This window comes from Pinus tabuliformis, chromosome 8 (assembly GCF_031772625.1).
Source record: "Pinus tabuliformis cultivar Carrire ecotype Pingquan chromosome 8, CPIR1, whole genome shotgun sequence".
NCBI classification, from domain to species: domain Eukaryota; kingdom Viridiplantae; phylum Streptophyta; class Pinopsida; order Pinales; family Pinaceae; genus Pinus; species Pinus tabuliformis.
This window is the reverse complement of record NC_142294.1, coordinates 1,632,056,488-1,632,079,515: the sequence shown is the minus strand read 5'-3', so window position 1 is coordinate 1,632,079,515 and position 23,028 is coordinate 1,632,056,488. Positions and strand designations below refer to the sequence as shown.

Below are 23,028 nucleotides of genomic sequence, written 5' to 3'. Positions count from 1 at the left end.
ACTTGGGCCCAATTCCATTAGCGGAGCATTATGACACCCTACAGTTGAAGCATTGAGAGCCATGGGACTCCTACCACTTGCAAAGCATCATTCCATTTCATGGGCACCTACAACACCTCTAGCAATTTGCACTTTGCCCCACATCATTTATGAGATGATGCACTTGAACCAACATGCCCCAAACGACTTAGCAGTGTACACATGTTTTGATAGTTGATACGAGGCCCAGCTGAGGTTTGTCTCACTGCTTGAGACATGGGAGGGCTAGCACCATTGTTAGATCCCTCAACGTTGCCGCAGAATGAAGCTATTCTATCACCAGGAGACCCATGAGACCCATTTTTGTGTCCCAAACACAAAACTGCGGTCCACACGATGATTTGCATTGAGATCTAAGGGCCAACCCCTTGATCATGATTTTTGGAGTGCTCTTCACTCAGTTTGGCACTAGAGGGGCTCAACTGATGCCCTCAAGTGGCCTACCCATGGATGACATCAACATTTCAACCTCTTTGTGGGTAATTTATCTTGTTTGCACTTTGGTTACTAGGTCAGCCTGTGAGCTAGAGTGTTTCTTCACATTACCTTTTGACTTAGGAGGGGCTTCTTGTCCTAATTTGATTTAGTGGGACTCATATATTTGAGATCACTTCATTGTGATCAATCATCATCAAACTTGTGCATTTAAGAGCTCTTAAAGAATTCAAACTTTCTTCTTGTGGGTGATTTTCGAGATACTTGGATGCATTTTAATATTTGGAAGCTGATTTTGACATTCTTTGGAGCTATTTTTTGGTTTAATGGGAGGATATATTGTATGTTATCTTTTAAGTGGAATCTTTTGCTAGATATCTTTTCTTGAATGTCTAATGTATGGAAGTATTGATTCTAGGTTGAAATTTTGTGCCCTATTTTTTTGAAGATCAATTTATTAAAAAATATCTAGATGAATGTTGTATGCATTACTCATTGTAACATGTAATGAATGTTCCTAGTGGAGTACTTATTGTTATTCTCCATCAAAATCCATTATTCCATTAAGTTTATAATTGTTGAAATTTTGATAGCTAGGGCATCAAATTTTGACCTCTTTAGAAGGAATTCGAATTATCTTAAACATTCTAGACTCCACGCGCCTATAGGACAAGGCACTAGTCCTATCACTTGGTGATCAACTTGAAATTTTCACCATAAATTTTTCTTCTCAAATTCGGTCCTTTTAAGGTTAGGGAGAAAAACTAGGGCTTGGAGCGAAATTATAGGGAAGAGGGTTTTTGGTGGTTTGAGAAATAAACATCAAGAGGTAGTTCTTGACTATATGATCTATCATTTTGGTAGGCATCCACTCAAATTTCATCCATAAAATCTCTTGCCCTGGGTGTTGCCCTAGGAGGGAAACCCTAGTTTCCTCTCCCTCAACTTGAAGACTCCCTTGAGGGGTTTCATGAGCCTTGGAATAACTAATTATCATAGCAAGAGATCCTTTCTTTTTGGTCTTGACCTTGTGAATACTTGTTTTAACTGAAAATCTTAAAACCCTAGGTCTTGATCTTTATTTTCTAGAGATGTTCTTTGAGAGTGTTTTGCTTCTTGGAAGTCTTGAATCATTATTGAGCCTCTCTTTCAAATGAGCTCTAGCTTGATCATTTTGTGCCTTAAACCTAACATATATGTTTTAAGTGATCTCCTTCCTATAGAGACTCGTCCCATTAATGAAAATTCGTGAAAAGCAGGGGGGCTTCGTTGTGATGACAGTGGGCCATTGCCCCATTATTAGCACTTACTCTAGATTTTTGTCTTGTAGGGTTTCATTCCCCAAGGCCTGTTAGATTTTGTGGTAACAAGTCACACTCATGGGCACTGATATGAAGATGGTAACAATAATAGATTCAATACTAGAGCAACGCTAGGTATTTGGTCAACGCCATGACATATGTATGTTTTTTAGTGAACACTTTGAATCAATTCGAAATGGAGTCAATGCAAGAGCATTGGGTAGCAATAAAACACTTGCTTAGGTATTTGAGGGGCATAATGGAGCATTATTGGAGATATCTTGAAGATGGTGAGGTGTAGTTGTAGGATTAATCTTACTTTGATTAGGTAGGTAGTGCAATGGATAAGAAGAGCACTTTAGGATGTTGCATTAGCTTGGGGTTAGGCATTGGCGTCATGGTTCAATAGGAAACAAACCTCTATGACTCTTAACTTAGTAGAGGCAAAATACATGGAGTCTAGTACTACTAGTTGTGAGGCCATTGGCTTCATACATTACTTGTAGGATTGTCTGATCAAGACCTAGAAGCATCTCATTTGTTATTGATGAGCAACACAACCTCTTGATTATTCTACTCGTACCTTTCTTGGACATCTACATATATTTCACTTGGAATTTCTTTTCCCAATACAAGTTTGTCCCAACTTTTGAATTCAAATATGACAATCTTATCTAGTTTCCATGATTTAAAATTGTTAGCACAAAGTTTTTTGTTTTCATCCAACAATATATGCGATAAACTAGCTATATTTAATGTTTCAAAAAAATATGTATTCACTATTCATGGTCATAAATAGTAGACCCTACTATAAGTTAACTACTTTTGTTTTGGTAAATTTAGACCCAAAAGTATTATTTCCATGTAATTTTTTCAAACATTCACAAATTTCTCTCTTGAAAATCTCTCATTTGGATTTTTTTCTAATGTCTCATTATTAGTGACATCCTTTTTTCATGATCTGCATTCATTTTCCATTATCACTTTTTTATTGGTTGTTTAGCATCTAGATTCTCTTAGGATGACCTACCCACAACACTAGAAAATTTGGATTACTTTTTCATTCTCTTTTTCATTATGCTCTTTAACTGTATTGCTAGTTTTGGGATTTGCAATTCAAAAAAATCTTGAAGTTTATAGGTGGATCTTCACATTATGACGATTAGTTAGACACCTATTAACCTCTTAACATTGCGTTTGACTTGAGATGAACCACATGGTGGGTAATGGTTTATTTGCAATGACTTCGGTGGTGGCCAAAACCCACAAACTTACAACAATTGGAACTGACACAAAGCTCTGATAGTAAATCCTTGATGGTGGCATTGAACTTGAAATCCTCTAGCACCATTTGGCATCACCTTTATGAATGTGGTGATGAACTTGAAATCCTCTAGCACCATTCCATACAACCTTTACTATGGTAAAAATCTTGATTGTTCCTTTAACCTTTGTTGACACTCTTATGATTTAGTGGGTCTAATACAAACAACTATTTTATGAATCTACTCTCCAAATTGTAGTGTTCTATGAGTATGTGTTCTCCAGGGTGGGGGGACACACATCGATGTTTCACACATTTATGGGATTGGGGAAAGACCCCCCTCAACCCCCTCTTTGGGGAAATGATTGCTTTGTGTGGGGGACGCGTTTCCCTAAAAGGAGGACTTCTAAGTGCCCTTAGAAAAGGGATGGTTTTGGGCATCCCTCTTAGAAAAGGCGTGCTTTGAGGCATCCTCATAGGAAGGGGGGGAGGGGGGTTCTGGATGCCCCTCACCCAAATTTTTGCCTATAAAGGCTTAAAAAATGAAAAGATAAAAAAGAAAAATTAAAAAGGAAAAAACAATATATTAAAAGTCCACACTAGCGGTCACTAATTTGTTAAAGGTCACACCAATGGATCCCATGTTGTATAGGTAGTTGATAGTTTTTTTTATGTATTTGGTCAACACTAGACTGGATATATGTTTTGCAGTGAACACCTCGAGTCATCTAATGGTGGAACCGAGGTAGGAGCATTGGGTAGCACAAAACATGTGCGCAGATACTTGAGAGGCATAGTGGAGTACTGTTTGAGATATCTTAGAGATTGTGAAGTGAAGTTGCGAGCAAGTTTTAAAAACCAGTCTTTTTGAATCGTTCACTGGTTAAACTCATTGATCAACAACCTTTAACCAATGAATCGACAGAACTATCTAGTTTGGGGTTTGGTTTGTACCAATTAGGTACCAAATTGACTGGTTTGGTACCTAATCGCTCCAAACTGGTGCAGTTCGTACAATGATGTGTGTGGTGAATTATTTTTTGGAGTTGTTGCTATGGAAACCAAGGGTTTTTCTAATTCTACTAGGCCTAGTTTTGCTACCACTACTATTGAGGTTGAAGAGGAGTTTGAGGAATCCTCAGGCTGTAAGCTAGATGATCTTCAAGTGGCTCCTGGTGGTGATGCCATGTCTAGTAGTCGTGAATTTGGTGATGGGTTTGATTAGTGATTTGTAGTAGGCCAGTGGCCTAGTAGCTTGTAGCATTGTATTTTAACTCTAGAGGCCATTTAGAGGCTCACTGATTATGTACTTTGTTGCTAATATGTATTGCTATGAGTTTGATATATGCACACTTAATGGTATATAAATGAGTAGACTTTGTATGGTGTCTTTAATGGTTTGGAATCTTAAAAATAGATTTTTTATTAAAATATAATTATTTTATGAATTTATTTTCAATTATGGTTTGTTGAATTTGGTTCGCACCCTGATTTGATAGGTGGCCCGGTCCAAAACCTTGTTCCAATTTTTAAAACTATGGTTGTAGGGGTATTTAGACTTAGATTGGGTAGGAATTGTAGCAAATAGGAAGAGCATCTTAGTGTTTTGCTTTAGATTCGGAACAATGATGATATCATGCCTCAACAAGAAGTATATTGTCATGGTACTTAGCTTAGTAGAGGCATAATACATGATAATTAGTACTGCCAAATTTGAGTCCATCTAGCTTTGCAAGTTAGTTGCAGAATTGTTTGATTAGAAGTTGGATCCTATAGTCATGTAAGTGATAATCAAAGTTGTATGAAACTTTATGAGAATCTAATGTTTCATGATAGGTCCAAGCACATAGAGGTAAGATATTTATTAATATGAGACATGGTTAAGAAGGGACGAATGAAGCTCCATTATATTCCCACAAATTATCCCTTTGCAAAAGGGAAGTTTGAAGCATTTAGAGATAACTTAAATTGGCGCATAATTCTTTTCTTCTTTTCTTTTTAAGAGGGAGTGTTGAGAAATATAGCTCAAGCAAAAACTTCTTGCACAAGCTTTAGAGTGAATGTGCTAGTAGTTCAACACATTTCTTTGGTGACCATTTTGGAAAGGTGGTTACTAATTCTATCTTTGTAGTTTTACTTGAAAAAATAAAATAAAAAGGGAAAGACTTACGGTTTCAAGTCAACTAGTTTTAGGAATCTATATGAAATGTTTTTAGTTCTTGAACATTAGCAATGTTCCTAGGATACATATATGGATCTACTATATTTTTTAAAAGCTAAGGTCTGGATATGATGAGGATATGTCAAATACGAAAATATATAATAATATTTTTTAAATGTTGAAAATAATATTGTAATTCATAATCAAAACCATTCATGAATCGCAACACGTAAGATAAATTGTTACATAATATATAAATATCAACACTGAGATGATGCATCTTGCCTCATAGAAAAAGGATAATAGTAAATACAAAAATGAGGTCACTCTATCAATACGATAATGTGGAGTAGGTGTAACTACGAATCTTGAAATCGGTCCACATCCCCATTATGAATAGATGACGGGGGTTCAGGAATGTTGGATGTTGCTGTAGAAGTAGGAATTGGTGGTGCAACATACTCAAGTAGGTTGAGGTGAGTCGTAGTGTTATATGCTAAGTTACCACGATTCAGATACAAATACAGATACAAATCTGCCAATGTTTTGAAAACGCAGGATTTGGATATGCTAAGGAGACAATAAGCACAAATAATATATATATTTTTATATTTTAAAAAATAAAATTATAAATTTTATAATATATAGTTTATATATATTTGTAAAATGTAATACTTATGATAAAACAATTAATATATTGCATTAATAAACTTAAAATTTAATATATTATTCAAGTATTAAATATTAAATATTTTATAATTAATGTAAAACATAATGTCAACTATTATAAACATAAATTAAAAGGACACAAACTATTTAGATTCCTTTATGAAGCGAATTGGATTCAGGAATTAATATAAACCATCCAAGACTAAATGCTTGGGCGTTGGCAATTTAAAATTCGTAGCATAATTAGTTTATATTAGGCCTGGTTGACTACTAAATAATCATGCGATTTAATAAATAATCGTGCGATTCAACAATGGGATATTCAATAATGTTTGAAGTCCTGACACACATTTATTAATACGTCTGCATATGTTGTTGTGTGGCCGACACGACTTCCTTTTCCTTTTAAGACTCTTCGGTCAAGTCACATTTTTGCAAGTCTTGCTTACAAGGAATGGTCCATTCTTTGAAAGCGGGTCTTTAACATGAAATGTTTCGACACACATTTATTAACAAGTCTGCACATGTTATTACCCAACTGGTCCAACTGACACACCTTCCTTTGCAGACTCTTCGATCAAACCACAGTAGAACACATTTGATTTCGTAGTCATTGCTTACTATGAAGTGTCTAATCTTCAAAAACGACTCTTAAAGTGAATTGAGCAAATCTTGGCAGATCTGAAACTGTATCTGATCCGGGGCTCTGCAGACCCAACTACCTTGACCCACAAATTTGGTAACATAGATTAAATGCCATGTTTAAGTCAAATATATTAGGCTCTGTGAGTTGTGTCTTGCTCTAACCTTTCTTATACTTTAGACTAGAATGTGATAGGTGGATATTGGAATGATCATAGACATGATCCTAAACCTTCGTTGCTCCTAGTTTGTTTTTCTTCACTGAATGGATGAAGCTAGATGTACTCCATTTCCTCTTAGCCTATAATGAATTGGCAACTTGCGATGACAACCTCATGGCTAGAGTTGAGAGGATGGGGACTATCCCTACCATGGAAGCCCCACCAAGTAATAGGATTCATATGCCCTTGATCATCCATGACTAAGGAATCTAATGACTTACTAGTGGATTCTACAAATGCCCCAAATTCGTCTCGTACTTCCATTGCAATTCTCACATTCCTATAGATTTTCTTCAACGTTGTTTTATATCCCTATACCACTTTGGTGTTGGAATGTGTCACTATGTTTGGTCTTCATAATATTCTATGTTCTATTGATTTTTTTATATTTGATGTAAAAGAGAGAAAATTATTATTGTCCTTTTATAAAGCATGGGGTTTCATGCCAATTTGTTTTAGGTCAACGCACCCATTGTGTGCTTCTAGGGTTAGTCAGAGAGTTGAGTCAAAAGTGTCAATGTTATATGTAATAGATCCCATTGGGCATCTTGTATCAAGTCAAAAGAATTATTTTTGAGTCAAACGTGTCAATATGCCACTCCAAGATAAAGTCGGCCTACAAGAGAAGAAGTCGACCCTGTTTAGGGGTATTCTTCCTCCATGAACAACTATATATATATATATATATATATATATAGATGTCACTCGAACTCACTTCAAGATTATCCATGAAGCTCAATCAAGAGATAAGAAAACAATTCTAAAGCCAACAAAGAAGAGGAGAATTAAATGGAAGAAAAATCGAAGTTTGAAGTATGATTTTGAGCCACATTCTTCCATGTGTGAAGGCATTAGGGCACATTTTGTTGCTACAAGACCAAATTGCGGATCTACTAAAAGAAGCCGAAATTTGGATCAATTTTGAAAGCCTCATTACCTAGAAGAAGAAAGCAAATCATGCGAAAAAAAGAGACATTATTCTGCCGTCTTTTCACCCCCACATGTGAATTAGGGTTTTTGTAGTAAGGCCAAAATCTGCGATCATAAGTTGTAGGTCCGAATGTGAGATCAAAAGTGAAGTTGCAATAGTTTTGAAGAAGTTTGACTTGGGTTGACTTTGTGAAGGAGAAGCTCATCTAAAAAGAAGGTTGACTTGGTCTTGGGGGGTCTTGGTCTAGGGTCTAAAGGTCTTGGAATTTGTCATTTGAAGATTCTATAAGAGAAGAAGAATATTTGTGGGTTTTCCTCTCTAGGAGAGGTTTTGGCCCTGGCCAACAACCTACATTTTGTGTCCATTTGTTCTATTGATCATCATGTTTTGGTAGTTGTTTGATGAGAAGAACACCATAATAATCAAGATAAGAAGAAGCAAATTATAAGTACATCAAGTTAAAGTAAAAAAAAATATCACAAGCAACTATCAATGTTAAGAAAAATCACACCTAATCTAGTTTCCCTAGATTTCTCAACATGGTATCAGAGCTAAGGTGACAAAGAAAGGCAGCTTGAAGATCACTCAATTGAAAAAGGATACATAAGAGCCGAATATAAGAGGAAGAGCATCAAGAAGATCTAGTCATCACATCACAAGGACCCTACCTCCATCTCAAAGAAAGGAGGACTTCTTGGGAAGCCTCCCACATTCCATATCATCATCCAAAGGAAGCAAGAAGAGCACTTCATCATCATCAAATTAATCAAAGTAATCTTCCTCGTATTGAAGAAAAGGGCAAACCTCAAGCAATTTTGAAGGAAAAGAAAATCTCTCCTCATCTTGAGGAAGAAGCATTGTCATCCCTCCTTCATTCTAAATCTCACACTCTCGTGGAAGACATCATCTTCAAGGAGGAACCTTCATTTATCAAGTAAGTACTTTATATTCATGTCTCAACCTACTAATCAAATGACTATTTCCAGCAAGGAGAACAATAAACTTGTTGGGACATCAAAATGCCTTGCATGGAAGAAAATAATAGGTTTGATTCTCAAGGGCTCCATCACAGAGCCCCCTCAAGAACAATCTCAAGCATTATCAAAATATATGAAAGGAGAAATAAGGGCTCAAACAATCATCATTGAATCTATCAAGGATTATCTCATTCCCTTTGAAATTGGTAGAATACTCGATAATTACAACTGGGGTAATAATATCCTTAAAATCCGAATTATGCAAAATGAAAATATCAAGGGAGGAAAGGGTAGCTTCCTATCTTATGAAGATATCTCAAATTAAAGATCAACTACAAGAGCTAGGAGAAACAATGTCAGATCCAGAAATGATCACTTGTGTACTCAATGCACTACCGAATGAATGGGGCAACTTGGTATCAAGCATCTATGCAAAGAAGGAAGCTATACTGTTCAGTGATCTATGGGCATTATGTATGATTGAAGCAACCAGATTAAAAGCAAAGAATGACGTTGAATTTAGTGAGCAAACTCAAGCACTTGCAGCTATGTCAAGGAAGAAAGGAAAGTTTGGGAAGTTGGAGCCTTAAAAGAGATTTCAAAAGAAAGTTGACATGTCTAAGATTCAGTGTTATGAATGCAATGAATATGGGCACTACAGAGGAATTGCCCTAAACTCAAGAAGGGAAACAAGAAAAGGAAAGAAAGAAGTGAAGCTCAAATGACTGAAGAAGTAGAAGAAATGGAAGAGAAGAAAACAAAGAAGTGAAGGACCTCTACTATTAAAGGTCTCTCATACATTAATTTATTTTCAAAACAAGCATTAATGGTAGGATGCATTTTAGAAGTATTGCGACGCCATCACATTAGAAGCATAAAAGGATTACAAAATTAGCAATTTGCATGGTTGAAGCATGTCATCTAGCAAGATTGGAAGATAAGATCTCATCCAACTCATCATCATTAGAATGAAGTATTTGCAGAAAAAAGATCATCAATATCCTCCACAAGAATCTTTGTTAAAAAGGTTCATCACTACTTGAAGAGGCAAATGATACATAGACAGTCTACATTCCACCTAGGTTGGAATCCATAGTTTGAAAGGATGAAGGTATGATGATAGAGAAGTGCAGCATGACAATTTAGTTGAAGTATTTTTCCATCTTCAAGCAAGGGAAAGGAAATCTAGATGATCACATGAAGGAAAAGGTATGCATATATTTGGTAACTTTTAATAGATAGATAAAATCATGTCATCACTTAATTGCAGATAGAATGGATAGAATGCTCTATCCCATGAGCATGATTGAAGAAGGAACTTTTCCTTCTGAATGATACAGAAAGACATAAAAGCAATATGCCTTGAACTCTTCTACATTATGGGCACTACAAGAGGACTTGCCCTAAACTCAAGGAGGGAAACAAGAAAAGGAAAGAAAGAAGTGAAGCTCATGTGACTGAAGAAGTAGAAGAACTGGAAGAGAAGAAAACAAAGAAGTGAAGGACCTCTACTATTAAAGGTCTCTCATACATTAAATTTATTTTCAAAACAAGCATTAATGGTAGGATGCATTTTAGAAGTATTGGGATGACATCACATTAGAAGCATAAAAGGATAACAAAATTAGCAATTTGCATGGTTGAAGCATGTCATCTAGCAAGATTAGAAGATAAAATCTCATCCAACTCATCATCATTAGAATGAATTATTTGCAGAAAAAAGATCATCAAGGTCCTCCACAAGAATCTTTGTTAAAAAGGCTCATCACTACTTGAAAAATCAAATGATACATAGACAATCTACATTCCACCTAGTGTGGAATCCATAGTTTGAAAGGATGAAGGTATGATGACAGAGAACTGCAGCATGCCATTTTAGTTGAATTATTTTTCCATCTTCAAGCAAGGGAAAGGAAATCTAGATGATCACATGAAGGAAAAGGTATGCATATATTTGGTAACTTTTAATAGATAGATAAAATCATGTCATCACTTAATTGCAGAAAGAATGGATAGAATGCTCTATCTCATGGGCATGATTGAAGAAGGAACTTTTCCTTCTGAATGATACAGAAAGACATAAAAGTAATATGCTTTGAACTCTTCTACATTATGACATGATAGAATCAACATCATATGACCTCATGAAGAATATGAGGTGGTGAACAACAGTTGTCCTATGCAAGAGGAGCTATGTATCGAGATCCCGAGAAAGCAGCATGTGAAGAAGTTGAAAAGAGAGTCTGTGAAGACGTGTCTATAGCTGCTCAGATAAGATGATAAATCAACATCTAATGTTAAGAAGGATTGGCTATGACATCTTCATAAAGGAAGTTATGAAGACCTTGATAAGTATGATGAAGTAGGAAATCTTTGGTAGCAAATGCCTTGGAGTTAAATTCGTACAATTTGCAAGGATGTTGATGTTGCAGAAGAAGATGATTTGACAAAGGGCCATCATAAAGAGGTAATTTTGTTTTGATGTTCACTTTTAATTTTTGAAAGAAAACATTTGGTTGAATTGGAATAGGGCTACCAATAGGAGGTTGTAGAAATTCACCTACAACTAGTACACATAAATTTGGATGGGTGATTCTGAAAATAACTTGGAAGAGGTAGCAGTGTGAAGGATAGCCAAATGATGACAAAGAAGGTCACTTTCCGATGATAAGAAAGATATGACATGACTAGTAGTAGTTACTTCACCACTATGTTTCGTTGAAGGAAAGTGATTAGAAAGATGGCCGAAGCCCTACGAAGAAGTTATGGGAGAAGTTGACTCCATGATAAAGAAGTTGAAGTTTATTCATGACATGATGATGCAAAAAGGAAGAGCCCTACAAACAGTTGATAGTACCATGATCTCCACAATAGAATCGATAGTTGTTTTTGGGAACAAGTCCCTAGTTAAGAGGGAACTTGGGTATATTCCTTTCATGTAAAGGAATGAGTAGATCCTCCCTAGTTGAGAGGGAGAGATAGGCACATTATTTTTTGGGTAAGCATCTGAGACCAAGATTGATACTCTTTGAGGATGAGGTATGGCATCCAATAGGCAAGAGTAGTCGAAGAGGAGATTCCTTGAGGATGTGTTAATCCAAGAAGAGAATGGTCCTAAAAGGACATACCTCGTGAAGATCCAGATGGGGTATGTGCCTTGAGATGCAATGATGAAGGTGTCTATAAATCATTGTCTCCCCAACATTGTGCTCTAATCTAGTGGAGAGTTAGAGTTGTTAGTCAAGGCCTTGCTATGTGACAATGTTATCTGATAAGATAAGATGCACTAATATAAGCTGAAAAGATAGCTTATTAGATGGCTTACCAATATGACTTGTCATATAAGAATTCTTCGGTACTTGCATACATTTGCATTCAGAGAGAGAGAGAGCAGAGTAGGCGTACCTTCCAGCTGGGTTTTCTATCGGAAGGGTTTCCCAGGTCATATCTTGTGTTTATTATGGTTTGTGAGTTTTATTTTGCTGTTCTCAATTTTCTGCATATTTTATTTAATTAACAATCTAGAAATCTAAGGAGAAATTAACTCTCATAGTATAGATTTCAGATTTTAAGTATAATTTTATCATATCTGTTGTGACACGTTGTCCAGTGGAATATCCACAGCAGTTTATGGATCAAAAACACATGAACTTCAAAAAGCCCAAAACAATATATACGTCAGTCTGACTGGGACTGTATTGAAGTATTAGGAAGAATGCCAAGATTATTGAATTCCTCTAAAGGGACTGCAAGAAATGGTCTAGAAGATAAGTGTCTATATGAATAATGGCATGGGTGGTGTCAGAGTGATGGAAGGATGAGAACTAGGTGGATGAGTTTGGTGTTAAAGTTATCTTAGGACAGGGAAGGAGAGAGATGAAAGTTATCTTAGGATGGGGTTTTTCTGGTAAAAAAAACCATTTATCCTGTGTAGACAAGTGATATACTGTTATGTAAAAAATTAGTTAATTTTAGGTTTAATTAGATGAAAGGGCACGATCATAAGATCATGCCCTTTCCAAAGGGTGCCTATGGCGGTTATAAGCCAGGAATCCCATTGTAAACGATCATCATTTGTCTATTCATTATTAATAAAATATTTATATATATATATATATATATATCTTTTTTGTATATCAGAAGTTTTTCACTTCATTGGTATCAGAGCGGGTTAGTTATCCCCCACTTCCGCTGTGCTCATAGTCCATCTCTATAGCTCATGCCAATTTTTCTTCTGCCATACAATTCTCCACACAAACCCGTCCAACCCAACGCTGTCCGTACCCACGTCCTTGCCCTCATTCCTATTCAAACTTTCGCTGTTTGTCATTCTTTTTGTACACGGTCTCAGTTCTGCGGGTCACACTTGGTTTATGGGTGACCAAAACCTCATACAAACCAACTGCGGTGGTTTCGTGTGGTGGACCTGTGACTGCGCGGAATAAATCTCTGTGGTGGTTCAGTGAGGGTGACCTGTAGTTGCGTGGAATAACCTCTGCGGGAGCTCTGCCACCACGATTATATTAATTGGTTTGCTGTAAGTGTCATTTGCTGCCGAAGGTGACCCCACTAGTGGACGTGACGGTCAACAAAGACTTGAACTAGATATAACGTGACATATATATATATATATATATATATATATATATATATAATTCAATTAATTAAATTTATTTTAATTAATTAAATTTTATATATATATATATATATATATATATATATATATATAAGTTAATTTAATTAAAAAAAACTTATGTTATATAATTAAATTAATTAATTTAATTTAATTATTTTAAAAAAATAAAAATTAAGCTGGCAGATAAATACATGCCCCCGCAAACCCGCTCGATGTCGACAATGACAATGGCGGATTTCCAAAAAAAATTGTTGGACTCGGAGCATAAGATAAATAGCAACCACGATGAGGTCAGTAAAAGATTAGATGAATTCAAGATCAAGCTTGAGGGACAGACTGACCAAATAAAAAATCTTCAGGATACGACAAATCGAATAGAAATAAAGATGGAAAATCAACATGTCCAAACAGAAGCAGACATCAGAGAGGTCTTAACAATGCTGAAAATTCTGTGTAAAAAGACGAATTGTACACCCGAACAACTACTAAAAGAAAATGAAGAGAATCAAGAACACGTTTCATCAGATTCAACAAAGTCAACAGACTCTCATGAAAAGGTTGAATCGCCAAAAAAATCGACGACACCCCACCAAGAAGCAAGTAACACAGCCTTTACAAACAAGCAACTTTGGGATACCTTTACCAATCAACATCCTTTTTTCGCTCAACCATTAGCAACATACCAGCGAAGGGCAAAAGTCGAGATGCCTAAATTCGATGGAAACGAAAACAAAAATATTGCATGGATAAATAAAGCAGAAGAATACTTTGAGATATATGACATCAATGACGATGATGAAAAGCTCAGGCATGCATCCATGAAAATGGAAGGGGAAGCATATAACTGGTATATGTGGTGGAAAAAGACAACACACGTCATTAGCTGGAGGAAATGTACAGATGCATTCTTTAAAAGATTCCAAGGTGTAATAGAAGAGTTCTTTTCAAAACTCATCAAGTTACGACAAAAAGGAAGTGTGGACGAATACACTCAAGAAAGGGAGACCTTAGTAACACGAGTACCTGGGTTATTGGAATCTCGTCTGATTCAATCATACGTCTCAGGACTCAAAACCCATTTACAAGTAGAACTTGAGATGCATGACATTTCATCAATTGAAGTAGCAAGACGAAAAGCAAAAACAATCGAAATGAAATTCGAACAAATATTTTGGTCAAAATCCGAAAAAAAATATTCAAGACGAAGGACACCTCAGTATGCGAATGCAAAAAATACAAGATATTTCCACCACATTGTCGTGAAGATGAAAAATCTAATGTGGAAATGCAAAGGATAAAAGAGGGTAAATGTAAACGCTGTGGTGAGAAGTGGGACCCCAAACATAGATGTGCTAAAGGAAAAGAACTAAAGAACCTATATAATTATGAAGCAACCAATGATTCAAACAGTGAAGGTTCTGACATAGAAGAAATAGAAGATGCCCCAGAATTCTCACCAGAATTAGATGACAGGAGTATTCCGCAAGTGTCATTATCAGCCATGACAGGTATATCATAACCTCAGACCTTAAAGTTAAAAGGACACATAAAGAACAATGTAGTGGTTCTCATCGACTCTGGAAGCACACACAATTTTTTAGATTCAACCGTGGCAAAGAGACTCAATATTTTTTCATTTCCCTTACCAAACATGAAAGTGATGGTAGCTAACGGTAAGAAGATTGAAAAGGTGGGGAAATGCCATAAGGTCAATTTGCAGATTCAAGACTTTAATTTAGAGTCTCCGTTCTTCGCGGTACTGCTAGGAAGAGTAGATGTAGTGGTATCCAATGGCTACGAACTTTAGGTACTTATGCCGCCAACCATCAAGTACAATTTATAAAATTCAAATGGGGAGGTCAGAAGTACAAACTACACGGATTCCAAGCACCAGAAAATCAAGTTGTATCATCATCTCAGATGATGGAACTGAGTCGAAAAGGAGCACCTGCGTATGCAGTACAATGTCACCAATTAGAATTGTTATCTGCAAATATGACCAGAGAAGAGTCATCAGAGATACAAGATCTAATTCGGAAGCATGAAAAAGTATTTCAAGACCTACCTATGAAGATGCCGCCTAATAGGGAAAGTGAGCAAACAATAGAAGTTAAGGCAGGGTTAGACCCCGTCAACATCAAGCCATACCAATATCCACATCTCCAAAAAATGGAAATTGAGAGATTAATCCAAGACCTTTTAAAGTGTGGGACTTTGATCATCTTGGAATATCTGATCAAGTTGAAGAACTTACCTGAAGAAGATGCTTCTTGGGAGAATGAATCATTCTTCAACAACGTCGTCGTTACTTATGCTTTGAGGACAAAGCATTCTTTCGAGAGGAAGGCAAGGTTATGTAAAAAATTAGTTAATTTTAGGTTTAATTAGACGAAAGGGCATGATCATAAGATCATGCCCTTTCCCAAAGGGTGCCTATGGCAGTATATAAGCCAGGAATCCCATTGTAAACAATCATCATCTGTCTATTCATTATTAATAAAATATATATATATTTTCTGTATATCAGAAGTTTTTCACTTCATATACTACGGCCAGAAATCAAGGTAGTTGTAAATGTAAACTTGCAATGAGGGAATCCAACATAAACCTGCAACCTTTTCTAATATATTTTCATTCACCAATACTTATCTGAGATGGATTCTGGAGAGGAGGGAATCCAAACTCTCATACTAAAACAACGATGACATAGGAAAAACTGTAAAGATTTGCCAGATTTATTCAGTGCCTTTCCACATTTTCTGGACGCTTCCAGAATGGCAGGAATGTAAATGTATGTTACCACACAACCTTTGAATATAGTGACTGGTAGTGTCGCAGAATGGTGCCTAGGGTCTAATTCCCTGATGTTGAGAATGATGTGCGGGTAGTGAATGTTGGGAACTTTGTGAGGACTTGATGATTTAATAAGTATTGTGCAACTTTGGAGACCACCTTTTATGATAAGATTGCTTAAGTTAATGCAGTGTTTTATCCTGATGAGTTGCCTACCTCAGACTCTGTTTTTGTTACTCTGTATGTGCAAATGCACATGCTAAATCTATCACGTGGGAGTGAATATACTGCTTATTGATACGAATAGTATTAGTGTTCATGATATCTTCCTTAGAATGTTTGAAAATATGTTCTGATCATATTGGTTGAGATGACAAGCTCTGAGACTCTGTTTGAGTCTTCAAAAACATGTATCAATGATTCGATCTTATGTCCTAATTGAACCTTTTTTTCCCTCAAATTTATGTTTTTGTTATTTTTTAAAATGTTTTTTATTATTTAAATATCTGTTTTTTACTTTGCAGATTGACATTCAATGCCTTACAAGTCTGCGGGAGCTTCCTGAAGTGACAGCTGTAGCTATCCTTGAGCAGGTCTAGTCCACTGAGTCATCATTGTTTTTTGGTTCCTATTCTCCACTATCTTACTAATTTGGTCTTCCAAATTTGTGCATTTTGTCTTTATAATTTGTTACTAAATGCATAATCTCCACATGTGCAGTTTGCAGCAAACAACTTTGCAGATGGGAGAAACAAGGGTGCATATCTTGCTGGTTTGATTGCAAGGGTAATTCTCTTAACTCCATGCTTTTCGTTATTCAGCCTATATGTGATGTGTCATTTACAGCAATTCTTTCAGCAATTTGAAGAATTACGAGTAATGTGATGTGTCTTGCTGATGATAAGTTGTTATGAGTCATTGTAAGTCTTGTCAGAGTATTTCTGGATGTAGCTGTGTAACATATCACGATAATTCTCTTAACAACCATGGAGAAGAATTTCTAGAAATCAGGATAGGAAAATTCATGCATTCAGAGGAAATTTGTTTTTCTTGTTTTTTCTAATGTTGTCAGATCATTTAGTGACCCACAGTTGATTTGCAGTATAAGGTAGACAGCTTAGCAAGCGGGAGAATTCCAATACTAAATCATGTACGGGGTTCAGATCTTCCATCTGGAGATTCTGGGTTACTTGGGATAACTGGAACAAACAATTCATCTTTACTAGATCCTCTAGTTGCATCTCGTCCTCTTGCTGGATCGGCTTTACTCCGGTGAGATTTCTGAAGGCAGATATATTAATTAGTTTCTTTAATTTCCTTTTAAATAAGTCTGTATATGAACATATGGAAACACATCTAACACTTGCGCTATAAACCCATTTGTATGTCATAGTGCTTTTTCATGTTTCAGGTAAAGTAGTCACACTTGGAACCAAAATTACGAAAATCATGAATTGTTATCCAAAACAGCAGAAAACCGTGTATAAAAATTGGTTGAATAAAAAAATTACATAAATTATTCAATTTCTAGCATATTCATGTCCAATGTAAAAATAAACCATTACTCCCCAAATTCTAGCTTCTCCATTTGAGGTCTAGTGGGTCTGATTCTATCACCAGGCATCCTGAAGTGGGGGTTGCACTTTAACTTGTAATGTTAATATTTATGTTGATATTTACCGTTGCTCATACTTGACATGTTGTTATTTTTATTTATTTATTTAAATAATTCTTAAGAACACTTTGTGGGGTTCCTCCTTCCCTGGAATACACAGGGAGAATGGTGTCAATTGGCAGCTGCAAGAGCAGCTGATAACCCCAAGGGATTCCACTGGATTTAAATCTATGACCTATGGCCTCACCATTGGCTACATGCCTTACACAGATGTTTCAACTGATTGTGCTAACCCTTGGGGTTCATTTACCTTGTATTTTTTTTGAAGTTTTTAAGAATCAATATTAGAAGCTTGGCATTTTAACATTAAGTATTATTATTATTATTATTATTTTCTCTTACCGGAGTGGTGTCTGGGTCTGGTTGTTGCCAGTTCGAATATGGACTGGAAATCTGCAGACCCATGTGATCTAAGGTTCTGGTGTGGATCAGAAATCTCCATCCCAGTCTGAACTGGCAGGCATTGACTTTTGACTACTAGGTTTTTGCATTCTTTTTGTTGGTTACGCAGGTGGGACTCGACGACCTTAAAATCAAAGAGTGGGCAGGTTTTAGCATTCTTATATGGTAACTCATGCATGATTATCGCTGTGAAATATGTATAGATAATCATGCGATTGCTGTTGTATGAATCTTGAGTAGACTTGGCTATATTATTTATTTCAGATTGATCATAGTGTAGGCTGTAGTAAGGCCTTCACACTTTTTAATTGTAAGCTAGGACCTTAAGCAATTAGTGTGTTTGGAGAACCTGTGTAGAAAGTATTCTACACGCGTTCTTCAATACAATTACTTCTATGTCTGAAATTCTGTCGGAAATTAATGTGTTGTTTTGCTGCGTGGATATGTGTCATCAGTAACTATTCTGTGAACATGCTCTCCCTCCTGAATAACAGTGAGACACAGTAAAATGAAAGAAAATTACTATGCTGAATCATGATTTGGTTCCATTTTTTTCCTTTCTTAACCTGTTTGGCTTTAAATGTTTTTTGTATGGACATGTGTACTTTTGGTGTTTTATTTTTGTAACTCTAACAATAAATACAGAATTTTGTGTTAAATTGGATAACATGTTTATAACTAGTGTCTCGTAGCCGTCTGTTCTCAAGTTTGTTACACTTCATTTTGTACAAAACTTTGTAATATATCTTATTTAGGTTGTTCATTAATTTAATTCTTCTAAATTTATGATGCAGGCATGATCCTTTTGCCGCAGCTACATCATTGGGCAGCTTTTCGCAAGTGCCGCCACTATTGACTGCAGATTCTCTTTTGGAAAGGATGCCACCTAGGGTAGATGATGTTCATAGTCTCTCATCTTATAGAGCTCCAGCAAGCACTGGTTTTAACCTGGGGACTGGCTTACCAGAAGCAAGTGTTACAGAAAGGCGGCCTCCAATCAAGTTTGATCCCTTCACTGGTCAACCTTTCAAATTTGATCCTTTCACTGGAGAGCCTATCCAGCATTCGGGGCCAGCATCTGTGCAACCTTCCCATTTTACTGGGAAGTATTACTGAAAATAACAATTTTAGTGGGTTAGAATTCTATTTTGTTATATTATGTGCCCTCTCTTTTCAATTTTGTATAACATTTTACAACACGAGTTTCGGCCTAATTGCTGTTTCTGAAGAATGTTGAAGTTTAGTCTCTCTTTATAATTTTTGTACAAAATAGCATGTGGACAGTCATTGAACGTTGAGATGGTGCGGTAGTTTCTTTTTCTGCCATCTTATTTATATGGTAGTGAGTAACCAATCCTGTTCTAATATTTGCTAAATTTTGTTCTAGTCAGCATGTGCAAGGTGAGTATTGTTTCCTTTTGTGTTAAATGTTCGGATTTTTATCTAAACATCAAAGGCTCATCCAACTTCAGTGGCTCAATCTAATTTTTTTCTACTGTGGCAAGTCTGATTTGAAGGAATTGCTTGATAAAACTCGAATATGAAGGTTAAGTTATTCTATATAATAAAAAATATAGACTAGAGGAATAATAAAAGTTGATTGGTTCTTGAAGTTCCATCTCTCGTGAATGTTGGTGTTTAACATACTCGGCTTATGAATTACAAACATCAATCTCTGGTTTTTTTCCTATGCAATATTTTAATTTACAAAGTTCATTCTTTTTTTTTTTAAATTTTATATTAAAATAATTAGGGTTACAAGTTTAACACCACACTTACATGTGTCATGACCCCTTGTGGGATACTAGGAGTGGAGGCCATTATAGGTTATAAAAGTGTTAGTAGCTTTGGAAGTGTTCTCTTCGGAGCTTTTCATGTCAGATCCCTTTTTGATTTCGAATTCAACCTCCTTGGAACCTTGCCACTTTCATCAAAGGATGGTGTTTTTGACAAAAGGCTGTGAATTTATCATACTAAAAGCATGATTTACATTAGAAGGCTACTTTGTAATTTAAATTTTGCTTCAAAACTGTGATTTGGGAAGTTCACTACTACACACAACTCACCTCATGTTTGCTGGGGCTCAAGTGATTGAGATGCCCAAAACTATTGATGCAGTTTTGGAACTTTGAAGTACATCAAGGCTGAAGTTTTAAGTGTGTAAGTGTTTAAAGGAAGGGGACCATGGATCTATGTATAGGCCTACATGACCTGTAAACGGTCGTTGGTGTTGACAATGCACTTATGTATTGTCAATGAGATCTAGACGGGCTAAGTAAAATGATGTTACTGTAGAGAGATCAAAACCATATGAAACAGTACAAAGCGTTCCTACACACTCTGAAATATTGGTTTGCAAATGTGGGTATATTTTAATGGTATCATAGCTTTGGTTATAAGGATATGGAAGAGCTATTTTGTAGGTGAGAGACATAATGAACATAAATAGGCATCATGGGCATTGGTGTGAGAACAAATTATAGAAAGTAAGAGGAGAAAAAATAATTCTAGCAAAAAACATGCATGGATTTGTAGAATGTGGGATAATGATTAGCCTTGAGACATTTAGCAAACCGTGAGAATTAGGGGAGCAATACGATCCATGACAATAATTATGATTTGTTATCAACCATTTGTTCATTGAGGTTGAATGCACTTGATATACTTGGAGAATTCATTATGCTTTAATGATGATTTTTTATTTTGAATGTGCTCTAGTTGGCAAAGTTAAATGCAAACGTATAATGGTTCGATGATATTGATTTTTTGGTGGATCGCAGTCCTCATTGAGGTAGTGATACTTCTTACTCTTGAATAAATAATTGTCTTCCTAAGAAAAAACCCTTTATATTCATTCGTGATGAATATATATGTTGCGTCCTGTAGCAGACTAATACTGGCTCATACCCATCTTTCACAAAAATAAAAAAGCAGTCATGTTGTGATCCAAGCAAATGGATCCCTTTCACCAGTTCTTTCCAAAACTTCATCACAACACCATGGCAACTCAACTATATTGCATTCCATATAGAAATTTCAACAGAGAAAAACCAAAAACCAGGCTAGTGTTCATAATTGAAAATCCTTTGACTCATGCTCCTCTCCATCCAGGTGCTCAATGATCTCGGAAGAGCCTACAGGAAGGTCCAGTGCCTCGTTTGAAAGAGCATCTGCTTTGGAGTTGAGATCTCTGAGAAAGAGGACCATTCAAACAGAAGCATTGCCTCTTGTATGTCTTGCAAAAGAGATTGTAGAAATACTCTGTCCACTTCAATTTTCCTATTGGCTGAATCCATGACCAACCTGGAATCTCCAAGGATGTGCAACTTGGTAATATTTTTGAGAGTGGCTATTGAGATAAGAGTTCTCAGAGCAATGAATTCAGCACTGTTATTTGTGGTGTGCCCAGGAGCATATCTGATATGTAAGTAATGAGATTTGTTTTTATATAAAACAACTCTGACCTCGTAGAATGCGGAGGAAGACCCTGTGCTGCACCGTCGAGATATCCCCACAGAATGCCATATCTATACATGGTGGAAACCAAATTCCTTGTCTTTTTTCTTTTTGGATCATTCTTATACCCACTGTAATGTCCACTGAAACATTGCTAAATTTGAAAGCACTATTGTTCGTTGCCTACCATATACCATTGACAAATAAACACGGAAAACCTTCAAGCTGTTCAGCGACGTGATCATGAATCTTAAATAAATATATAATTTTATGTTTTTCCTTTGTTTTAATTGTTAAGATAGTGCTACTTGATATGATGCTTGTGAGTGTACCTGGTAGATCATTCGTATGGATGTATGGTGGGCTGGTACTAAAGAGAATGGTGATCAAAGGAATATTGGCTGTATGGAAATATTCTTACCACTTTTAGCCGTTTAAAGCATGTAATTTTTCATTTACAATTGTACAAAAGAGCAAAGGGAATATGTTAGACATTGTTCTTAGAGTATTCAATGATGGTGTTGGAGTCATCATGTACCTTTAATGGTTAAAGAAGTGTGTGACAGGTTATGGAATGGATGCTAGTTGGACGATAAGGTGAATGACAGCAATTAAATGTGTTAATACGAAAGACAAGGCGAATGGAGAAACACTTTGGCAAACAATTTCCTTGGACCTATGATTGTCTATACATGTTAATTAATTTAAGCTCTTAATAAGAAATCTAAGAGAGGAAATGAAAATGTTGTTAAAAGAAAAATCACAATCAAGATTTTATAGGTGGACTTTGTTGCACATTAATTAAAGTTTTTAATAAGAAATTTAAGAGAGGAAATGAAAATGTAGTCAAAAGAAAAATCATAATCAAGATTCCATAGTGGATTTGGTAGAAAGGTTTGAGTCTTTAAATGTAAGTTAGTTTGGGGGATGTAAAAATTAATAAAAAAGTAAAGTAATAAATGAGATGAGAAGAAGTTGGTGATGAGAGGTTAATAAAAGGGAGGACTAAGGAATTATTCATCTCATTAGAATTTGTTGATCTTTGGAATTTTTAGTTTTTTGAGAAGTTTAATTTTATCTCATTAGAATTTGTTGAGCTTTGGAATTTTTAGTTTTTTGAGAAGTTTAATTTTGGGAAGGGTAAAGAGGTTTTAATTTTTCATTTGTTGATCTTTGGAATTTTTAGTTTTTAGAGAAGTTTAATTTTGGGAAAGGTAAAGAGGTTTTAATTTTTCATTGATTATTGCGTCATTTTGAGTTGGTTTTACTTGGTATGGCTTGAAGGGTGTGGAGGGAATTAGAGTACTTCCAATATTGTCGCGAGGCACATGCTTAATCACTAAGTGAGGCAGTAGAAGTCTAGCTGAACGATTTCTGAATTGCTAAATTAATGTATAGTAGGTGATTGTCAGGGCAAGAGGTAACT

The 23,028-nt window shown here is 35.9% G+C and overlaps 1 protein-coding gene across 1 annotated transcript in view; it reads left to right on the top strand.

Moving 5' to 3' along the window:
- Positions 1–19,532, top strand: part of LOC149242387 (uncharacterized) — a 63,872-nt gene extending 44,340 nt beyond the window's left edge. Inside the window, exons 15-18 of the mRNA XM_089374231.1 lie at positions 16,594–16,662; positions 16,790–16,855; positions 17,172–17,341; positions 18,941–19,532. Coding sequence (XP_089230357.1) covers positions 16,594–16,662; positions 16,790–16,855; positions 17,172–17,341; positions 18,941–19,262 — 627 coding nt within the window. The 3' untranslated portion in view covers positions 19,263–19,532. The remainder of the gene's footprint in view (positions 1–16,593; positions 16,663–16,789; positions 16,856–17,171; positions 17,342–18,940) is intronic.
- Positions 19,533–23,028: the final 3,496 nt, after the last annotated feature.